A 21,783-nucleotide genomic window follows, 5' to 3' on the forward strand; every position below is an offset into this window, starting at 1 on the left:
ACAACGGACAATAGGGAAAACAGAAAAAAAGAGTAAAAATTAAAACATGAATAAATCTGGAATCACAGCACTCACACGATCAATCCAAAAACAAAAAAGCCGTGCACGTAGAACCTTTAAGGCGGTTAATGGCGCGTTATACGTGAGCAGGAAAATAGATTAGCGCCGATATATAATAACAAGTTATTATATATATGCGGCACGGTTTCTAAACATGTTCATATATAATACGAATCAATAATCTTTACGTTTCTAAATGTATTTAATCATCGAAAAACTATTCAGCGTATAACCTTTAAAATATCTTTCGATTTAAAATTGAAAAAGCCACGTACCTAAGAAGACGAGAAACGAGAACATCAAAATTCATATAAAAGGCTCGTCTTCCATCAAATAAAACTTGATTATCAGCACAATACGCCGCTCAAACGTGCTTGTACATTTGTGATAACGTTTTCACAATCTTTGGGCTAAACTTCCTTGTTCAGTTATGATAAAATCTTAAGAAAGTCCATATTTCTGCGTAAAGTTTGTATTTTATGCTGTTATTTAAAAAAATCGTTTTTTTAGATCCAGCATATTTTTTGTTCAACAATTATTTCCGGTTGTGAACGACAACAACAACAAAATATCTTTCATTATGATAATAAAACGCAATAGTCGTGAATTTATATCAAATTTTTAAATAAAAAAGCCAATGTAATTTAATTATTCGGTCAGTATTGACAAAAATTAAGTTTTAGGACATTTCTTTTAAGGACTTTTACACAGATTTTGGCATGTATTTAAATTTGTCATTTAATGTTTTATATTGATAAATGTTAACATTGGATCTAAAAGCTCCAACTAAAAACAAGATTAAAATTAGAGAAAGAAAAAAAGTAACCCTCAACTGGGCTCGAACCACTGATCCCTAGAGTACATTCGGCCATCCCTTCGCATACAATCAGATATGTATTTTATACTTTATATAAGCAATCCTCGTAGTATCACGAAATATAACGACAACAACAGAACTCTCCAAATTATTCAATCGTTTCGCGTTGCAACGTTTTATGATTTTCAGGTTTTTAAAAAGTCAAAAGATGCATATTATGGATATTTTAGAGTGTGGTAAATGTTCATTATTACTGTTTCCTCAAAAATATCATAACTACAACGATAATTTGCGAATCTGAAACTTTTTTTCATAAATTGTGTCAATTAACCGAAACGTGAAAAATAATTTATATGGCAAAAATTTATATGGCAAAGGTTGATTTACTGTTTGTTAAACTTGAACAAAATGTCACTGAATAGTGTAGGTAGCGTAGGCCTTAAATCGCATAGCCTGTGCCCATAATGATGAAAATGGGAGTAATGGAATACCCAATTTGCGTATTAATAAATAATTGGTTAAACAACGCATTATTTTACTTGAAGTAAAAAATGAATAAGTGAATAAACTTCAGAAGGCAATATAATATATGTTAGTTTACTGTTCAACAGATGCACACACACTCACACACATAGCATACATGAACAAAATACAGAATTGATCTCGTTGCAAAGTGGGATATGGTGTCTTTGTTACAAAATAAAATTATAATCTTAATTAAGCACTGAAAAAAAAGGTACGACTTCTAGCTACCAAAAGAATCACCGGGAAACCCCCACAAAGATTGTATTAAGAGTGAGTAGAATTTCAGATAAGAAAATGTATTCAAGTCAGGTATTTTTAACAGAGAAGGCTCAAATTTGCATAAAAAAACAACAACGTTAAACAAAAGTAAAACTGCAACACCAGTAACAAGAATTCAACTTTTGTGAATACGTGATAAAAGTAATGAGTACATAATGTAAACAGTTTTATTGTAGGAAAATAACAATGTACGTTGACATGCAATCCATGCATGACTCTGTAATGGCATAATTTGTTCAGATGCTAGCTTTTAGTGTTATGGCATTGCATCAGTTTTGAAAAAGAGATATACTAAATTGTATGAACGTTAATGCATATAATCTAGTCAAAGATTATTTCAAATAATAATTTTACCTATTCCCATGAATGTTATTCTAAGCGGTACATAAAATAAACACTGCACGCCTGATGAATTAACTGGTTCCCCGTTGAATATAACCGTTGACTATAATATACAACAGGTACAGGCTAATGTATCGGCGATTTTAATTGGATAACGCGAAGACCAATCGGAACGTTGTTTATTACTGTCGGGAATTCATGACGTTAACGTTTATCCGCTAACATGCACGCGACGTCATGTATACTATCGACGTCACTTTTCATGTTGTATATTAAACAACTTCGTATGAACGTCTAATAAAATGTCGAAACTAACGCAACTGTTTTCGTATTTCGCAGTTTTTTAAAACCATACGATCATCATACGCAATAATAACGAGCTTTTATTCTTACCTGTCAGCGGTCAAAAAGTTCAGGAAATGTTTTGTTTCCGGTTTGGAAATGGTACAAGGATTACTTCCCCTGAACCTCGTATAATCTCGCGATATATTAACCGGTCCAAATTTGGACCGGTAAAATTAGCCTGTACCGATCCCTATATAGAGAGTAACGATAGATAAGGGGAGGTAACCAATCTAGCCTGATGAACCGACTTGTACATTTGTAAGAGAAAACATAATTCATTTATGATATAATACAATACGTGGTTAAGCAACCGAGAACGATGACCAAACGATGCAAATTGATACATGAATTTGTGTTTATTCGATAGCGTTACAAAGTTATCCATAAAAAAGTATTGTAGGTCAATACAAGATACGCGCAATATTCAACGCCTTAACAACGGCTTTTGTAAACATAAACGTTACTTTGATGCTAAGGTGCTTTGTTAAAATATTCATTCAAATGTTTTGAAAATATTCTGTGTGCGTTTATAAGGAGCTGTAGTAAAGACAATACGATAGTTTTTATACTTTTCATAGAAATATATTATAACGACAATAGCAATGTAAACTTCCCTGCGTTTGAAACAAATATGTTGTTTTCATTTCTGTTGATTACATTGTTTTTTTTCATTCTCTTTTCATATAATTTGTTTAGAACATCTTATGTGTCTTCTTATTACGTACATGCAGTTTGAAAACAAAAGTTGCAACGAGTATATATTTTGTTATTTAAAAAAAATACAACCATGACCTATGTTTTTATTTTATTTAAATCAATCATAGAAATCCCGATTATATATTGAAACAATAGATCGCTCAATATGTGCAGCTTACATTTGTTATTTATACTGTATATTTTTAATTCAAATATATTAAAACGTACACTGGATGTAGGTGTTCAGAAGTGAGCTGTATATCTGTCCCGGATTGTACATTTTATTTATTAGACATTTGCCTTTAATAAATAAGAATATAGAAACAAATCATAATCATTATGATTACAAAACGATCTACGTACGTTATTAAACTAAAATACAATATGCAGTTGGATTAAATAACTTAGAAACACGCTTGACTGAAAAAGCATTTGGTAATTATACTGAATGACATACAAACACAAATAAATGACCAACAATACAAAAATACCATAAATGTTTGTAATTAAATAGAGTATTGACATACCTAACGATTTCGGCGGCTTTTCACATTTTGGCAAAATAACAAAACAAAAAAGGTTTCTTAATCGCAAATGTTGGTTGTAGTTCTTATATTTATGAGGAAATAGTAATACTGAGAAATTACCATGCTCTTAAATATCCATTATATGCATCTGTTGACGATTAAAAAACCTGAAATTATAAAGCGTTGCAACGCGAAACGATTGAATAATTTGAAGAGTTTTGTTGTTGTCGTTATATTTTGTGATACTACGAGGATGGCTTATATAAAGTATAAAATACAACAATCGTTGTGAGAGGATGGATGGCCGAGTGGTCTTACCGGTAGACTTTTACTCCAATTACTCCAGGGGTCATTGGTTCGAGCCCAGTTGAGGGTTGCTTTTTTTCTTTCTTTAATTGTATTCATGATTTTTACTGGAGCTTTTTAGATCCGATGTTTACATATATCAATATAAAGCATTTAATGACAACCCTCAAAACATGCAAAAATCTGTGATAAGGCCCATTTAAAATCACATTGACTTGTTTTGAAGGTAATCTACGGTCTACCTGCATTATATATTGTTTGCTATGAAAATGCAACCCAATGAATGCATTAGTTTTAGAGCAGCAGTCTTGAACTGTCTGTCAAGAAACCAGTTCACATATGAATTTTTCACGTGATATATGAAAACGAACCGTAACCCAAAGAGAAATATCCCATTTTGGTAATCGGAAAGCTGATGAAGGAAGAAGTATAAATTTGATCCTGGTCTTTGCATTAATTTTCTTCGTGGGACATTCGCACAGTGCGTTGTTTTGTACATACGCATTTATAAGTAACTTTCCATGTCCAACGAATTGTTGTTTTGGGTTCTAATCATTAAAGTGTACCATTAAGAGGTTGCGCGTATTATTTTTTACAAATTATGTATCAATGAATTATTTGGTAACATTCACAAGACCAATGGCTGTCATTGTCAGGGATTATTTCAGTTTCATTTCAACTGACTTCTGCGGTTATATCCTCAGAGCTGTCGGAGATTAAAGAACTGGTCTCAGATATGGAATTGTACAATACGCCATCAATAACAATGCCACCATCATTTGAAGTTCCGTTTTTAACTTTTTATATACAGCATTACAGCCAAACGGTTAAGACCACTTTGGAGCCGTGATCATAATATATATATATATATATATATATATATATATATATATATATATATATATATATATATATATATATATATATATATATATATATATATATATATATATATATCACATTTGTTGCATGTAACACACGCACGGTAGAATAGCCAACTCCGAGTAGTTATAAATTGAATGCATGTTCTCACTTGATATTATACCGTCTTTCTCACATACCTTGACCGTGATATTACAGTCAGGATATTGTTAAGTATGAATCACACAAAACAAGGCTAAAGGAGACGACAAACAAGCTGCGGTAAAACAAATCTGTATCCATACGCGTTTGGCGACATGACGACGTATCTGCCATCTATGACATCATACCATCCAGCGTTCAGATGAAACAAATGTTGAAACAAAGCGTTCGTTAATAGACAAGGATATTGTGCATTTTCAATGCGATCTTTGTGTTAAATTATATCAACACCGAGCGTTCAGGTATGTTAAGTAACAATAGGTGTTCTAAAAAGGACCTTCAAGCAACTTTAAACGCATATCGCGTTATAGCCGCTTCACAGTTTTGAGCGAATAAACATTAAAAAAGAACATAATATGAGTGTTAAATTTGACGCTAATAGACCGAACAGTTAACTTCATCAACACATGGGTGTTTTTAATATAAATGCAATTGTTAATATTTGTACGACGTCAGTCAGTATACGCCTTTAATTTATATTTAATCATATAATTATATTAAGTGTTAAGGCAGTTATCTTGACGTGAACGGTTACGTGTTAACACCAACATTCAAAGGCAATTGGAATTTCATCTTGCAGTGTGTACATTCCAATTATCAAAGACATCTTTAAAATAAAACACAGCTTTCACTGTGACTCATGATGATACGGGACTTTGTTTTGTCAAGTCCCAATTTTTGTCCGTCCGAACGTCAATGAATTGCTCATATTTTTATACATTAAAACAACGAACCCTTGCAAATCTTTGATATTTGCACATGTATAGTTTATTGCCATTCACCTCTAACCCATATTTACTAATATCACTTTGACCTGGAACGAGAATAATTGAAAGGGCTTTATCTTTGACGGCTAAATTTCATTGGTTCGTCAACAGCACAACGGCATGTTACAACACCTGAACTATGTCTATTACACATCTGTTACAAATGACAATGAAGACTCCACCAATATGATCAGACTAAACTTTGAAATTATTTGCGATATGCTATTTCTTGGTTTACAAAAGTAAACAGCTGTGTCTAGCAGCAGCAATTGTCTGAGGCATGCGTGCTCATCAAACATGTTGTTTATGTACACATAAAAGCGTGCGATGCCTCTGGATGTAATTCAAATTACACTTCGTATTGTACCAATAGAACGATAAACTATACAATCTTTTCTTTCCAAAGCTTTGATCATAAACATATATTCAACTGATGTTTTACAGACGAGTTAATTTTTCATGTAATGAACTTTATTTTCCTTCATATGCACTTGTACCGTATCAGCTTCTATTGAATTATTTTCGGACGGCTTAATATGACTCTGGTTAAACAGTTGTTTCACTTTTTCCCGTATTGTCATTGTCGCTAATTGCAAGTCTTTAATTTGACGAAGATCATTTAACTCTGGAATTGTAGGCTCTGCTGTAATCCCTTCGTTCTGAACTGGTACACGAATACGGCGCCAAACATATAGTGATGCTAGCGTGATAGGCACAACAGGCGCAGCAACAGCGCCTAATAATGCTGAACCAAAGGCAAGTGTGCATTCAGCAGTCGAGGCAAACGTAGCTGCTGCTATACCGGCTCCCATTGACATACAGGCTCCCATTGACGCAGGTCCAGCTCCGCCGACACTTAATGATGCCGCTGTTATGCATGCAACCCCTGCTATACCAGCGACACTAGCCGCAACAGCGCCAATCGTTTTGTTTGACGACGCCGTTTCATTCTTTTCACCAGAAAGAGCATGCTCTATGCGGGTTCGAACATCACCAGTGAGATGGTGCAGCGAGTCTGCCACATTGAGCATATGTTGTAATTTTAAAGAGTCGCGGTCCTCAAGCTTTATATCGCTGCAGCTCTTGACCATAGTGGTTAGATTTAATAGCGCATCTTCTAACGTTCGGTTCATGTCAGTTGCAGAAACCCCAAATGCATCTGTTTTCAACTGAAATATAAACATATAAATAAATTGTTGAATAAATCGTATTTCCCCTTGGAAATAAGATGAAGCTTTATAACATTTAAAAATAAAAACATAATCCCAAACAAAAAACAATTTGTAAAGTCATTAAAGAAAAAGAGTTGTTTTTTATGCATATGTATGGTAAATTATCAGATGAATTTTATTAAAGCCGCCTCGTGATAAAACGTAGCTTCAGTGCTCCCTTGTGGTCTAGACTAAAATATATGTTTTAGTTGCGCAAAAGCAGTTGTCCAAATGACACTTGTGTTTTGCAAAGACAAAACACAACTAAGTGGTTTGCAAAGACAAAATACAACTAAGTGGTTTGCAAAGACCAATTACAACTGACATAATATTTATAATTGAACATTTGTCAAACGAAGTTGTCTATCCAGGTTTCTGGTAAATAACTTTCGTGTGTTTTGACAACTTGAGTATTTTGGAGACGTAAAGACTGCGTGGAGTGGTAAGCTTGAATTAAATTAACGCCTGTCAGATCAAGGTACTTAATAATACAATATTTAAATGGTTTCCCGCGAATAACTTTTTTTCTCGGTTTTATGCTGACTTGAATGTAGTGTTTTTAACTCACACGCAGTCCGATAGCGACGATACAAACAATGCACCGTTATTCTATTGTACTATAAGGAAAAGTTCAATAGAATAACGTTGTATTTCTTGTATCGTCGCTGATTAAACTGATTAAACATTAGATTGAAGATTAAGTTATGCTTTGTCCATTTGAGCTTCTAGTTGCTGCGTGGATAATATACGCCCTGCTCATACAGATCTGCGTGTTTTCAACGATTAACACCTTCATTTTCAAATTTCGTAACACAACCGTATTACTCGCTGCTAAATCATTATTTCAAAAATGTGTGTATACAATTGGAATCTTTAAATTATTTGTAAATGCCAAATGTCTACACGATTCAGTGATGTTTGCGTCTTTACCTTACGTAGTTTCTGGATTGTCTCAGTAAATTTAGAATGATTGTTCACGTATACTGAATCATTTAGAATGCCCACAAGGGTGTCTATAAAATGGCCCATCTCGTCATCAGCCATCGTCATAGTAGGGGAATGTCTCAGCGTTTTGCACTTGTCTCTAACCTAAAAAGACCAATTGATTATTTTTCTATAAATTCAGTTTGAGCAAATATTATGTTGTAAACAAAAGTATATCAGTATGAACCATTGTTGTTTATCAAATTATAAACATCGTTCTGAATGTTAAATAGACCAGACAGAGACAATTATTTAACAACAGTTAATATGCCACGCAAGCACTTGAAGAGAACAATAACCATCGCCATTCATTATAATTAAAAATTAATTATTATTAAAAAGTTAAAATATTATTAATTCTTATTAAAATATCTTATTATCTTATTACCTTTGTACAGATATTGGCAGATTTGCTTAGGTCGTCTTTAAAGTACTTCTGAAATTTGATACAGTTTATGATGATATTCACGATGCCGTTAAAATCGGTGTCATGAGCCGTGTTAACATTATCGTACCCATCTGGGGGCATGTAACATTTAGCAATCGACCACGCGATTGTGCACCATTGGGTTGCGTCCGTATTTTTCCAGGAAGGTCCTTTAAAACGATGATTGTCAATAATCGCTTTGCATAAACTATCACACATGCCGTTCGTTGGACATCTTCTGTTACTGAGAGCGACACTGTTGTGAAATTTACAGCCTCTGTGTTTTGTTTTGCACACTGTCTTTGTAGGGCATTTGATAACATTAGGAGTCATGCATTTGTTACATACTGTGCCATGTGGCTGAAGCGTAGTGACTTGAGCATGGTGTAGTATCTGAATACGAAACGATTCAATCTCTGCCTCAACGACATCAGTTAGAACATCCTTAGCAAGGCTTTGTGCAAAATGGCATTTCATCCAATTTCGATATTCAGTGCTAGTAAAAACGTCTTGAAAATTGGCCATATCCAAATTGTCAAGCTCTCAAGTTTGGTTTGCTTGCAACTGCAATTACAAAAAAAATACAATTGTTATAAAAAGTATGGATTTTAAACAAATAAATACGAATCATCGTTTCAACACGTTTCAATACATATATATATATAAATAATGTAATTATTAATAAAATCTTGTAATATCGAATTCTTTTTAGCGTAGATGCGGTGGATGTACGAAATATGTGTTTCGTTTCGTTGTAAAGACGTTATTATTATTGAATTACGAAATTACATTTGAAATAAATTGTTGTGTCTCCAAATCAAATTCAATAGACTATGAGGGTTAACGAATAAACACACACACGCATGCACGCACTCACACATAAACATACACACACACACTCACGCACGCACGTACGCACACATATATAGAGCGAATAAACTAGGATATTGTTTGGAATATGGCTATTGACCATAAGTATGATCAGTTAGATGCAAAAAAATACTCTTAACAAAAACGAAACAGTTAAAGGGAGATATTAAATGGAGATATTAAATGGAGACTTTTAACACGGTATATTTTTAGCAACGTGCTGCCTAATAGATTGGACTCTTTGTATCAGCACTGAGTGAAATTTATATGAAGAGACCTCATGGGGACTAGTATTGCATTTTAACATAGTTAAAAAGGCGATGTATCTCTGAACGCAATTTTGATAACGCAACTGAAGTGTGGTAAGACATTGGTTAGGCGTTATTTTAAAATCCATCTCAAGACGTGTTTGGTTTATAATTGTTTTACCTGATTCATCAATAAAACAATACTAGTTGATAAATATAATTCATAAAAAAAAATAATATGCATCGTTTTGATGCGTGTCTATATTTAGGAATAAACCCGTTCAACAACTGTACAACCTTTTTACGTTTACTCTACGCATCCTTCATGGATGGAATGCGCATGCCGGAGCTGTCTTTAAAGCGGGTATATACGATTTTTTATGTGTGTTTAATTGTTATATATTGATAAAACATGTTACAATAACACAAAATAGGCAAGAAAAATTATACATTAAAGCCGAATTTCATAAAATGCAGCAAAGACAAATAAGCGCCCCGAGCCGATAGTGACTTACATATTTTCCTACAATAACCGAAGCATTCGTCTTTGTATTATAAACCGTTAAACTACGAGGAGTGTTCCAGTAGTTTGTGGATTTTCGCTATAACTTATTAGTTTGCTGGTTAAAGTCAATGAAATGTACATATTATACAAACCAATTATCACGGACTTTATATATAAGCTAAACATGCATGAATTCCATAAAGCGCGTTTGAAACGCGTTGCCATAGAGACCTCAGTAACGACATGCGGCGCACGCGTGTATTTTATTGTATGAGCGTTACGCGAATTTAACAATCGTGATACATCGGCTATCTCGGATTCCTCCGTAAGATAGGCCTCGTGGCTAACGGTCGCCATATTGCCTTGTATTACTACTTTACTACCCAAAAGGTTGTCAGTCTATTGTTATGAGGCTGTATACATGCGCGTTGAACTAGCGCCAAACTTTTTACCGAAACTTTGATATTAAGAGCACTATTAACGTTCATTTGTGTTGCATTTTGACCTATTATCCAAGTGATTTACTTTTCCAGTATTATTTAATCACCCTTTCATCCAATTTTTAAAATGAAATTACGGTGTTTACCAAACCAACCAAACCGAAAGTGAAACTGGATGCATTACGTTTCGCGATGTAAACATTAAATATTTGTTCAGTTTGAGGAAGCGAATCGATAATAGACGTTGGAATATGTATGCAATACAGACTATCATTGCCGATTGTAGTACTGGCTATAAAATACCTTTTATGACAGGTTATGTATAGAACGTTAATCAAATGAAATAGTGACCATAAATCACTACAAATGTCTGGGTTGTTCATTAACCCATTTATGCCCAGTGGACTCACCCATCCTTCTAAATTGGATCAATTTATTTCCAAAAGTAGGGGTGTCTGGTATATTTATTTCTATATTTAGAATATTTCTTACAGAAATTTCTTTAAGCAAACAGCGCAGACCCAGATGAGACGCCGCATTATGCGGCGTCTCATCTGGGTCTACGCTGTTTGCAATGTCCTTTTTTTCAGGACGCTAGGCATGAATGGGTTAATATAATTAATGCACGTTTCTGATCTAATTGCCTGTATCTAGTTGTAATTACCATGATATTGATAAAATTAAAACGTTTTTTTTTCATAAATTAACATTACATGTTTTATTTTTATCATTTAGGGAATATATAATTGTATCATTATCATCATTAAATATTCTGAAAATGATCTAAATTATCATGATTACTTTAAAGTAGAATTTTTAAATTTTACTCATTATTTTTAATGAATTTCCACATTTGCTTGATTCAAAATAAAATGTATTAATAAGGGTTTCAGTTGTTAGTTTTAACCCTTTTTTAGTTCAATTAAATTTAAAGTACTAACTACGTACATGTATGTGAAATGCTCTTGAGTTCGTTTCCTGGGCCTAGAACCAGTACTTGGGTGTCTCTTGGAGATTTCTTAAGAATGCTCCCACACTGGGGATCAAACCAGTGACCTCCAGATCATTAGGTGGACACCACATCCATTACACATCAGCGACCTTTAATTAGTAAATTACTTTAGTATTGCAGCATTATATAATGTAATGTTGCTACATATTTTTGGAAAATGATTAATGTGCAGTACTAAATAAATCTAAATGCATACAATTTTAATTGTGTATATTGTGTGATTATTAGTTACAAATTCCCTTTTTACAGGTATACTGGATTATGAAAGACTGATAAACATAAAATTGACAACTCATCTCCCCAACGATACTTTGTGTGGCTCATTCTCAGAACAAACCCATAGTCAGTGAGAAAACTACAGTGTAAAAAAGACCACTTGATTGTGACAATTATGGCTGACCAAGCAAATGTTATCATTTAAAATAAAGAGAACTTCCAGTTCAATATACATTTTATACCAATTATGACATTGGCCAACACAGAAAATAATTATAAGGTTGATTTTCCCAAAATTGACTGTTACAATTGGATACTGTTTTAAGCTTCACTGTACTTTGTCTGAAAATAAAAGTCCTTTATGATGTAATAGAAACATACATATTTAATTTTTAGTTTTACAAGGATATATATATACATACATATATTATAATATCTTTTATCGATGGTCAATCAATTTAAGTTTAACTAATATATACATACACATTTTATACATGTGTATGCTTTGATTTTTTTCTATTGAAGCCAAATTAATATCCCAGTAGATAGATAGATAATATCACAGCAGTATTTCTATTTTGTCTGCAAGTACTGCAGAAATCATGGATTATTATTTTACTGAGTCAGCCTTAATCTTAATATTATAATTGTTAAAACAGATTAAGATGTGCATTATACAATTGAGGATGCATCAAGATTAAAAAATGGTACATGTATTAATTAATAAAGAATCAATAACAATCAGAAACTGTGCTTTTTTTTCAGTATTGTGTGAAAGGATTTGAAGTAATGATGTGTTTTTGAAATATGATTTATGTGAATTTGAATAAATATATAAAATTTAGTGATTTTCTCAGACAAAAACTGTTAATTACATACTAAAGTATTCAAAATGTAATATTGTAATATTTATTCGAATTTTTTAGTACAAAAAGCACTTTTCCCTGGCATTTGTATTTATAGTAATTGCATATTTTATAATTCTGACAGCATTTATAAACTGTGTTCATGCAAGCATGAACACGGTTTCATTTTTTGAGTATTTAAACAAGAGGGCCATGATGGCCCTGTATCACTCCACTGCTGAAAAAAGGCTGAAACAAATTTCTCTGCATGTGCAAATACTTAAATATAGGCCCTATTTAAGCACATGTACACTTTTGTGACCTTCTGGGCTGGGTCAAATTTAACCCCAGGGGCATAATTTGAGAAAACTTTGTAGAGGACTACTATATCTCACTACATACAAAATGTGGTAGCCCTAGGTCCTAGAGTTAAGGACAAGAATATTTTTAAAGTTTTCACAAAATAAGAAAGATATAAGCGTATATAATGTTCAATTTTGTGACATGCGGGTCAGGATCAAATTTGACCCAAAGGGCATAATTTGAACAAACTTGGTAGAGGACTATAAGATGTTACTGCATACCAAATTTGGTAGCCATAGTCCAAATGGTTTTCGACAAGAAGATTTTTAAAGATTTCACAAAATAGGCGCTTTAAAAGCGTTTATTCAATTTTATGACCCCCCGGGGCAGGGTCAAAGTTGACCCCAGAGGCATTATTTGAACAAATTTGGTAGAGGTTTATTAGATGTCACTACATACCAAATTTGGTAGCCCTAGGCCCAATGGTTATGGACAACAAGATTTTTAAAGTTTTCACAAAATAGGCCCCATATAAGCGTATGTTCAGTTTTGTGACCCCGGGCAGGGTCAAATTTGACCCAAGGGGCATAATTTTAACAAACGTGGTAGAGAACTATAACATGTCACTACATACCAAATTTGGTAGCCCTATGCCTTATGGTTAAGGACAAGAAGAGTTTTAAAATTTTCACAAAATAGGCACTATATAAGCATATAATTGATTTTGTGGCCCCCAGGGCAGGGTCAAATTTGACCCCTGGGGCATAATTTGAACAAACTAAGTAGAGGACTATACAATGTCACTACATACCAAATTGTGTAGCCCTAGGCCTAATGGTTATGGACAAGATTTTTTTTTAAGTTATCACAAAATAGGCATTATATAAGCATATGTTCCATTTTGTGACCCCCGGGGCAGGGTCAAATTTGACCCTAGGGATTAAATTTGAACAAATTTGGTAGAGGACTATTAGATGTCACTATATACCAAATTTGATAGCCCTAGGCCGGATTGTTATTGACAAGAATTTTTTTTAAGTTTTCACAAAATAGGCCTTATATAAGCATATGTTCAATTTTGTGACTCTCGGGGCAGGGTCAAACTTGACCCCAGGGGCATAATTTGAACAAATTTGGTAGAGGACTATAAGATGCCACTACATACCAAATTTGGTAGCCCTAGGCCCAATGGTTATGGACGAGAAGATTTGTAAAGTTTTCACAAAATATACCCTATATAAGCATATGTTCAATTTTGTGACCCCCGGGGCAGGGTCAAATTTGACCCCAGGGGTATAATTTGAACAAATTTGGTAGAGGACTATTAGATGTCTCTACATACCAAATTTGATAGCCCTAGGCCCAATGGTTATGGACGGGAGATTTTGAAAGTTTTCACAAAATAGGCCTTATTTAAGCAAATTTTCAATTTTGTGACCCCCAAGGCAGAGTCAAATTTGACCCCAGGGGCATAATTTGAACAGATTTGAAAGAGGTACACCCCAGGAACATTCCTAAGAAATTTCATCAGAATTGGACCAGTAGTTTAGGAGAAGATGTTTAAAGGAAAAGTTTATGCATGGATGCACGAGGGACATAGGACCTTTGGCCAGAGGAGCTAAAAATCAAATTAAACATTTAGTTTTGATTTAAAATCAGTTTTTATATGCAAGTGTCTATTTCACTTATAAATTAAAACAGCATATTATTCATTATTGAAAAGATTATTCCAAGCTTGATGTCATATTTCAACTTTGCATAGTGTAGTTAATTGAACATTGTATTGAACTGTATGGGCAGCTGTATTTTTTAATTTATGTATGTTGTATTATACAAAATGCATTATTTCTACCACAAGTAGACCATATAAGGCCTACTGCTACTAAATAGGCACTGGTATGAATTTGACACTGTTTTTGATGCTCATACAAAACTTTAATTATTACTACACTTTAGTATATTAAATATTTTCAAGTTTTTGTTCAACATTTTTTGCAAAAGAAAAGAGTGTCTTAATGCATTTGAAAATATACTTAAAACAAACTAAAAATGCATTTTAACATACCTTTTTCCTGGTAAAGTGTATTTGGGATGATAAAAAATACACTTGCAGAGTATTAATGCTGGAAAAATGCAGAAAAAAATACATTTGTTTCTGTTAGAAGTGTGTCTTGTCTGCATTTTTAAGTGTATTAAATGCACATCAAATGCATACAATGCCAATACTGTTACATGTATTGTAATGGACATAAAATGCACTTGTTCTTGTAATTAAATGCTTTAGTGAATTGAAATAACCTTTTATAACGTTTTAACAATTAATAATACCTTTTTATATAAATTTTCTTTTGAAATGTGACACTTAAATGATTTTTGCACCACTAGTAAGAGGTATAATTTGTGCTCATAATGCTTTATCATTACACTATATAATATCATTTGTTGTATGAAAATTGCCCGTAAAATTCATGTGAAAGCTCAAGAGATCAATAGCAGCGTGCTATACCCAGCTCCTTTTTACATGACTTGATAGTATTTAGTCCCCAATTCTACATGGCTAAGGGAAAATTAATGTGCAGATTTGACAAATAAGTCTTAACTGGGATCCAATAGGCAGACTTTCATATTACTTGTTTTTAATTTAAATCATGATCTGAATTGCTCTTTGGCAAATCTTTGTTGGTCAAAGTATTCAACTGAATTTTGTTCACTTTGTAGTGATTATATTTTCTATATTTATCAGACAACATCTTTCTTCAAAAGTTTAACATGATTGCTTGGTTAATTTAGAAACAAGATCAATGCATCATAACATAAAATGAAAATATGTGTAATAGTAAAAATGGCAGCAAAAAAGCACTAGATTATCTGCCTAAAATCTGAGACGATATGTTGATGTATTGGAATTTCTCATAAATAATGTGTTCCATAGTTGAATAATTGTATAGTCGCATGCATGAGTGGTGTCAATGTCACAATACCAATTAAAGCCTATAATTTACTAAAACAATTTGAAGTTTGATGTGTGTTTTTTTCAAGATCTGTTATATATAATTATATATACATGTATATATATATTGTTGAAAAGTTAACATGCAATAAGTTTACTGTAATTAAGTGACAAATAGTTTTACTGATTTGGTTGGATGCATATATGCAGATATATCATGGTTAATGTGCAGAGGACAGTAGCAAAAACAAGAGCTGTCTCCATGCCCCCGATAAACGCTTTAATAGAAGTTATGAGCATTTTTCAAAACCTAAACGCCGACCCTAAGTTCAAGGTCAAAGGGGTCAAAATTTGTGTGTGTATGGGAAGGCCTTGTTCATATACACATGCATACCAAATATGAATGTTACATCTGAAGCGACATAGAAGTTATGAGCATTTTTTCGAAACCTAAATGCAAAGTGTGACGGATAGACAGACGGACAGTGCGATCACTATATGCCCTCCTTTGGGGGCATAAAAATGTGTTTCACATTGTTTTGGTAAGTTAGTAATGTAGTTAAAAGAACAGAATCATCAATTATAAAGTTATTGATTATAAAGTGTTGCTGGCATATTTGATGCATTCATCTAGCTATAAGAAGGTCCCTGTTTTATCCCCACTGGCACCGAGTGAGGGTTCTCAAAATCTTTAAACAATATGAATTACTACATATAGGGTCAAAAGCCTTGTTGATATGGGGGCTAAACACCTGAAATCAAAGCGACCCAGGTTAAAGGCTGAGGCCAAATAAATAAACCAGAGGCCGCATGAGCCTGCTATACTCTAAACAAGTATTGTTTCTTCTCAGAAAACTGGCTTAAGTGTCTTACTAAGCTTTAGACTTTGAGTTTCAGTGCAATCAATCTAAAATAAATTGGTCAAATTAAATAATAATTTGCAAAAAATAAACATTCTGCACAAATTCAATTATTTACTTTACCTGTATGCATGAATCATTTCAGTCTTGATGGTTAGTGAACTATGTCAAAAGCACCATATCTATGAAACACTTGTATTTTGAATAGTGCAATGTTCCACAGAAATGATGCTGATGATAATTCTACACGATGATGAATTATTAGATATATTTCTAAATTCCATTTCCACCAACAATTCGGTTATTCCACTACCAGTTCACATGCTTCATACACAGTTGAAAATAACACTATTTCACTCAACAACCGTGACACATGTACTCAATTTTTCAACATTTCGCAATTAAACTTGTCTTCTACTGTTATTGTTGTTGTTGTACTTTTTAAAGTAGTTCGAAAGATGGCGACCATTAACCCAGAGATTGATTTATGAAATAAATCGTCTGCTGATCCAGAGTGGCGAATTTAAATTTGGTTTAAATGTCGTTGATAAACAGAATTTACGGCAAATTTCACGTTACAGCGCCTAAGTCCTCCTTACAGCCCGACTTTGGCCCCTATGGACTTCCGCGTCTTCCCGGAAGTTAAATCACAGTTGCGCGGTATTCGCTTTGCAAGTAAACAGGAACTTACAGTTGCAGCAAAGCGAATCGTGTCGTCTTTTGACGCTGACTGGTATAGAGACACTTTTGACAAGTGGATTTCCCGACACATAAAGTGCATTCGCGTTGGAGGTGATTATGTGGAAAAGATTTGACAGTTATTAACTTCATAACGTCATTGACGTTGAACAGAAACGTTACACGTGCGTCGGTGTGCGCATTGTGCACATGTTTAAATCTCTGATATATATTTATTGTTTTATGTACTAGTATTTCCATGATATTTGGAGAGTATATTTGGAAAGGACAAAATATTCTTAACATGCTATTTGTTTGTCCATTTATGTTACCAAATGAAAGTTATAGCGAAAATCCACGAACTTCTGGAACACCCCTCGTAAGTTTAGATGCACATCGTACATGTATGGTATACATGCTGGCGAATTCGGCTGTACAGCCGTTTTCAATTTCAGAATTAAATATCTGGCTTATTTCGCATTTTTCGACACATGTTCTTCCTAACTTTTATTTTAATTTATATTGAAATATATATATAATAAGTTTTTTTACACATTTTATATAAATTCATAAATATTTGACAAAATCGTATATACCTGCTTTAAGTGAGGTTAGTTGGAACTGACTTACGAAATGACGTCGTGTTCGTGGTTTTCGGCAAGGAGTCGCGTGTATTTTCACCCCGTTTAGCCACTTTACATTTCTGTTTAATGAATACACCCTTTAGGCTATACGGTGTGTGTGCTTCCCGTTTTTTATCTTTAGCGTATCGATATATTTGCCAGTTTTGTGTATGTAGAAATATATACATATCACCGGCTTAAACGTTTTGAAAACAACAACAATAACAACAACAACAGAAACGGTAAAACTGCTTCACAATTAAGTGACACAGCCCCGCAATGTTAAGCTTATCACACATTTCTGACCCAGACCGTTCAATATAAACTCTGACGCACGATAAGACAGATAGTAAGACTTTCTATTTGCCCTTACTGTGAACATGTTTGACATTGAGTGGCTTTAGATCCGTACCAGCAACACTTTATAAATATAATATCTTTCGTTAAATGTATTCACGCAAATCCAACTAACATACCTTGTTAGCGTGTAACCTCATGTGACTCATTTAGATAAGCGATAAAATCCGAGCCTAAAATAGCGGGGTCAAAATATCGTGACATATCACTACTGATTTTGCTGTACCTTAAACGGTATGCGTGAATGTGTTTACATCGCAAATTATTACTACATATAGTAATATTTTAATAAATTAAGATTTACCTGATAAGTTGTTTGTAGGTTTATTTTTCCTTATAAGGAGTTTTAATTGTATAAAAAACAAAAATCACTGACATAATGTAATAATGTATAATGTAAACATAGCGTGCTATCTGTATTAAGTCACATAACCTTGGCATTAGCTGCTATCCCCTCTCCTTGCTGCTACCTCCTCAACGAACCCTCACAATTTTCCGTTTGTTGTACTTAATAACAAAACATAAAGAAGTTACTTATATATATGACCCAGACTTGCGATGCTGATCTCGGCACACCAGACAATTTCCGAAGCTCACTGCTCCTTCAATAGACTTTATTCACGCCTCGGTATCGATTATCTCAAAACGAGGCTGATAACGCATGGTTGATTTACACGGTCCGTGCTCAGAAAAAAAATGGCGACGGCAAAACAAGGATTAAGTGATGTTGGTTGGACCCGAAATCTGAAACCAATTCCAAATATTTCTATGGGAGAAGTGCAGGAAATTATAAACAAACACTCAAAGGTTCCAAGCAAGCATCTAGATAGAGGATACAGGCATTTTTTCGGACACCATGTGCACGGTATCGAAGGTAAACACACATGTCAAAATCTCAACTAACCGTGACAGGTCATTGTGACATTGATAAATATAGATCGACCGACGATTTTCTGTTGGAGATTGTTTACACTATTTGAAAATCTGTAAGATTGTATTTTCTTGTTAACATTCTGTTTGACGTTTGATTAAAACAATTTAATGCATTTTTATTTCATGACTATAGTCCTTGGCCTCGGGCAAAAGATATTGACTTAGGTACTAACGACATGGACACTTGTTGAATATAATTTTTCACTGTTTTACTGTTTAAAGTGTTATGGACACACGAATGTGTGTTTATGTACGTTAAATATTTTATAATTTTATTTCAGTGAAAGTCCATCCTAGGGGATGCTTTGTTCGAGCCAAGTGCTGCAGATCTTTTGACAAGAAGGGTGCAGTTTGGAATGTACATGTAAGTTGTGATAAGAAAATTATTTAAATAATAAATAGATTTTTGTATTACCTTTGTGTGTGTGTTTTTTTTTCAAATTGTTGATTTAGTGTAATGATAACGTTATAACAATAAAGTCAGACGGATGACTGTGCTAGTGAACCCAGTATCGAGATCGGAAATCTCATTTTATACATAAAAATGTTTTATGTTTATACATAAATATGTTATATGTTTATTACAGTACACAACTGGAACTTAGTCCATTTCCTGTATATTCTTTAACACTATATGTGAAATATATCATGTAGATCTGCATAACAAATTTAAAAATATTAAAGAAAGAGAAAATAATTAAAAAAACTAAGGTCATTTGGTACAATTGCTGAACAGTTTTACATGTATACTGTCATTTCATTGGAGTCATTATTTTCTTTGTTCGCAGATATCCATGCTGAATTCCAAGGAGATCGAGTCACAGTCATGTGCATGCAGTGCTGGAAAGGGTTCGTGCGCCCATGTTGCAGCCTTAGTTAACCAGGTGGCCCACTACAAGACGCTTCACAAGACAACTGTGCCAGAACTGGTGTCGAAAACATCTTGCCCGCAGTCTTTTCACATTCCATCAAAAGTTGACGGCATCAAACCAAGACCTGTCAATGAGGTCTCATTTGTCAAGCCAAACCCTAAGAAGTCACTTCATGAACAATCAGAGTCCTGTATTTGCAGCACTCTGTATAATCCTGTGAACACACCCTACCCTGACAATTCATTTGTGGATGGCATACAGACATTGTTACCACTATGTGATGACACTCTACAGATTTTTAAGATTTTGCCACAAACAAGTAATCCTCCACCAGTGAAAACAACTGCATATGGGAGAGTGTATATTGGTAGTACATTGGCACATCAGTTACCGGAGCCAAAAGCAGATGGCAGCATATTTCGGATACCTGAGGGGCCAGAGTTTCCAAAGCTTCCCGTGCATGATCGTTATGTACAACCAGTCTATGCCACAGTATTGACTGAGAATGAATCTCTGTTTATGGATAGCATGCAGGTATCAGAGAGTGAATCTGTTGAGATTGAGCGTGAGACACGATCACAAAGTCTCAATCCACTCTGGAACAGACTACGACAAAAGTGGTTGACTGCTTCAATCTTTAAGGATGTAGTGAGTCGACAGAAGGACTTCGAATCACTCGTGGAACGTCTAACAAGTGGTAGAAAAATACAGACAGCTGCCATGAAACATGGACTGGAACATGAATGTGAGGCAGCTCTTGAATACTCAACCCATAAACAAGTGAATGTAAGACCATGTGGATTCGTTATAAATCCAGCAGCTCCATTCATCGGTGCGTCTCTAGACAGAATTGTGTATGACCCTTCAGAGTCTGATCCTTTCGGCCTCCTAGAGATAAAGTGCCCGTTAAAGGAGTCATACAAGGAAGCACCATGTCTGAAAGAAAACTCTGATGGGACATTTAGTCTTCGGGAAAGTAACTCCTACTATATGCAGGTCATGGGACAAATGGCAGTTACTGGACTTCCATGGTGTGACTTGTGTGTCTGGACAGAAAACGACATGCATATCGAGAGAATTTATTTTAATGACAAATTGTGGTCTGATATGTTTTCCAAACTAAGTATATTTTACCATCAGCATCTGATAAAGAAATTTGTTTAGAGCAACATGAGCTCTATTCTCTCATAAATATACTGAAAGAGGTTGCGTTGTTGTCATAGCTGTGCTATTTGCCTAGTAATCAAGAACTCATGCGTTTGATCACTAATCTCATAATGTTTTCATGATCTAATTCACTAAGTACTGGTTCTTCCCAGAAAAGTAGCTTTCTATTCAATAAAGTAATGGTTCTTCCCAGGAAAGGAGCTTTCAATGCAATAAAGTATTGGTTCTTCCCAGGAAAGGAGCTTTCAATGCAATTAAGTACTGGTTCTTCCCAGGAAAGGAGGTTTCAATGCAATTAAGTACTGGTTCTGCCCAGGAAAGGAGGTTTCAATGCAATAAAGTACTGGTTCTTCCCAGGAAATGAGCTTTAAATGCAATACAGTTAAAATAAATAAGTTTAAATTACCGGGTAGCTTATATACTGATATAATCATCTTTTGATAATGTTAATAAACATAGATATCCATATATGTTTGTTGAAGTATGATTGCAGTTGCATGACATGTATGAAGCAAATATTATTCTCTAGAGGTGA

At 34.0% G+C, this 21,783-nt stretch overlaps 2 protein-coding genes across 5 annotated transcripts; one reads left to right on the forward strand and one right to left on the reverse strand.

Moving 5' to 3' along the window:
• Nucleotides 1-4,901: 4,901 nt before the first annotated feature.
• LOC127842781 (uncharacterized) lies at nt 4,902-19,539 on the reverse strand. 2 transcript variants are annotated; one of them, XM_052372490.1, is made up of 4 exons: nt 18,710-19,539; nt 8,331-8,933; nt 7,889-8,047; nt 4,902-6,916 (listed from the first exon to the last, which is right to left on the reverse strand). In XM_052372490.1, exons 2-4 carry the CDS (start codon nt 8,892-8,894, stop codon nt 6,197-6,199), a joined length of 1,443 nt encoding a protein of 480 aa, XP_052228450.1. In that variant the 5' UTR covers nt 8,895-8,933; nt 18,710-19,539; the 3' UTR covers nt 4,902-6,196. The 2 variants fall into 2 exon arrangements, with proteins under 2 accessions (XP_052228450.1, XP_052228451.1); XM_052372491.1 differs by lacking the exon at nt 18,710-19,539 and adding an exon at nt 18,293-18,402.
• On the forward strand, nt 18,887-21,716 carry LOC127842780 (uncharacterized). Of its 3 annotated transcripts, XR_008031874.1 has the most exons (4): nt 18,887-19,150; nt 19,491-19,573; nt 19,998-21,531; nt 21,573-21,716. XR_008031874.1 is itself a non-coding variant. In XM_052372488.1 (3 exons), exons 1-3 carry the CDS (start codon nt 18,973-18,975, stop codon nt 21,243-21,245), a joined length of 1,509 nt encoding a protein of 502 aa, XP_052228448.1. In that variant the 5' UTR covers nt 18,887-18,972; the 3' UTR covers nt 21,246-21,716. The 3 variants fall into 3 exon arrangements, 2 of the variants coding, with proteins under 2 accessions (XP_052228448.1, XP_052228449.1); XM_052372488.1 differs by having other exon boundaries at nt 19,998-21,716; XM_052372489.1 differs by lacking the exon at nt 18,887-19,150 and adding an exon at nt 19,254-19,374 and having other exon boundaries at nt 19,998-21,716.
• The last annotated feature ends 67 nt before the right edge of the window (nt 21,717-21,783 follow it).

This window comes from Dreissena polymorpha, chromosome 8, assembly GCF_020536995.1.
Source record: "Dreissena polymorpha isolate Duluth1 chromosome 8, UMN_Dpol_1.0, whole genome shotgun sequence".
Classification (NCBI taxonomy): Eukaryota; Metazoa; Mollusca; class Bivalvia; order Myida; family Dreissenidae; genus Dreissena; species Dreissena polymorpha.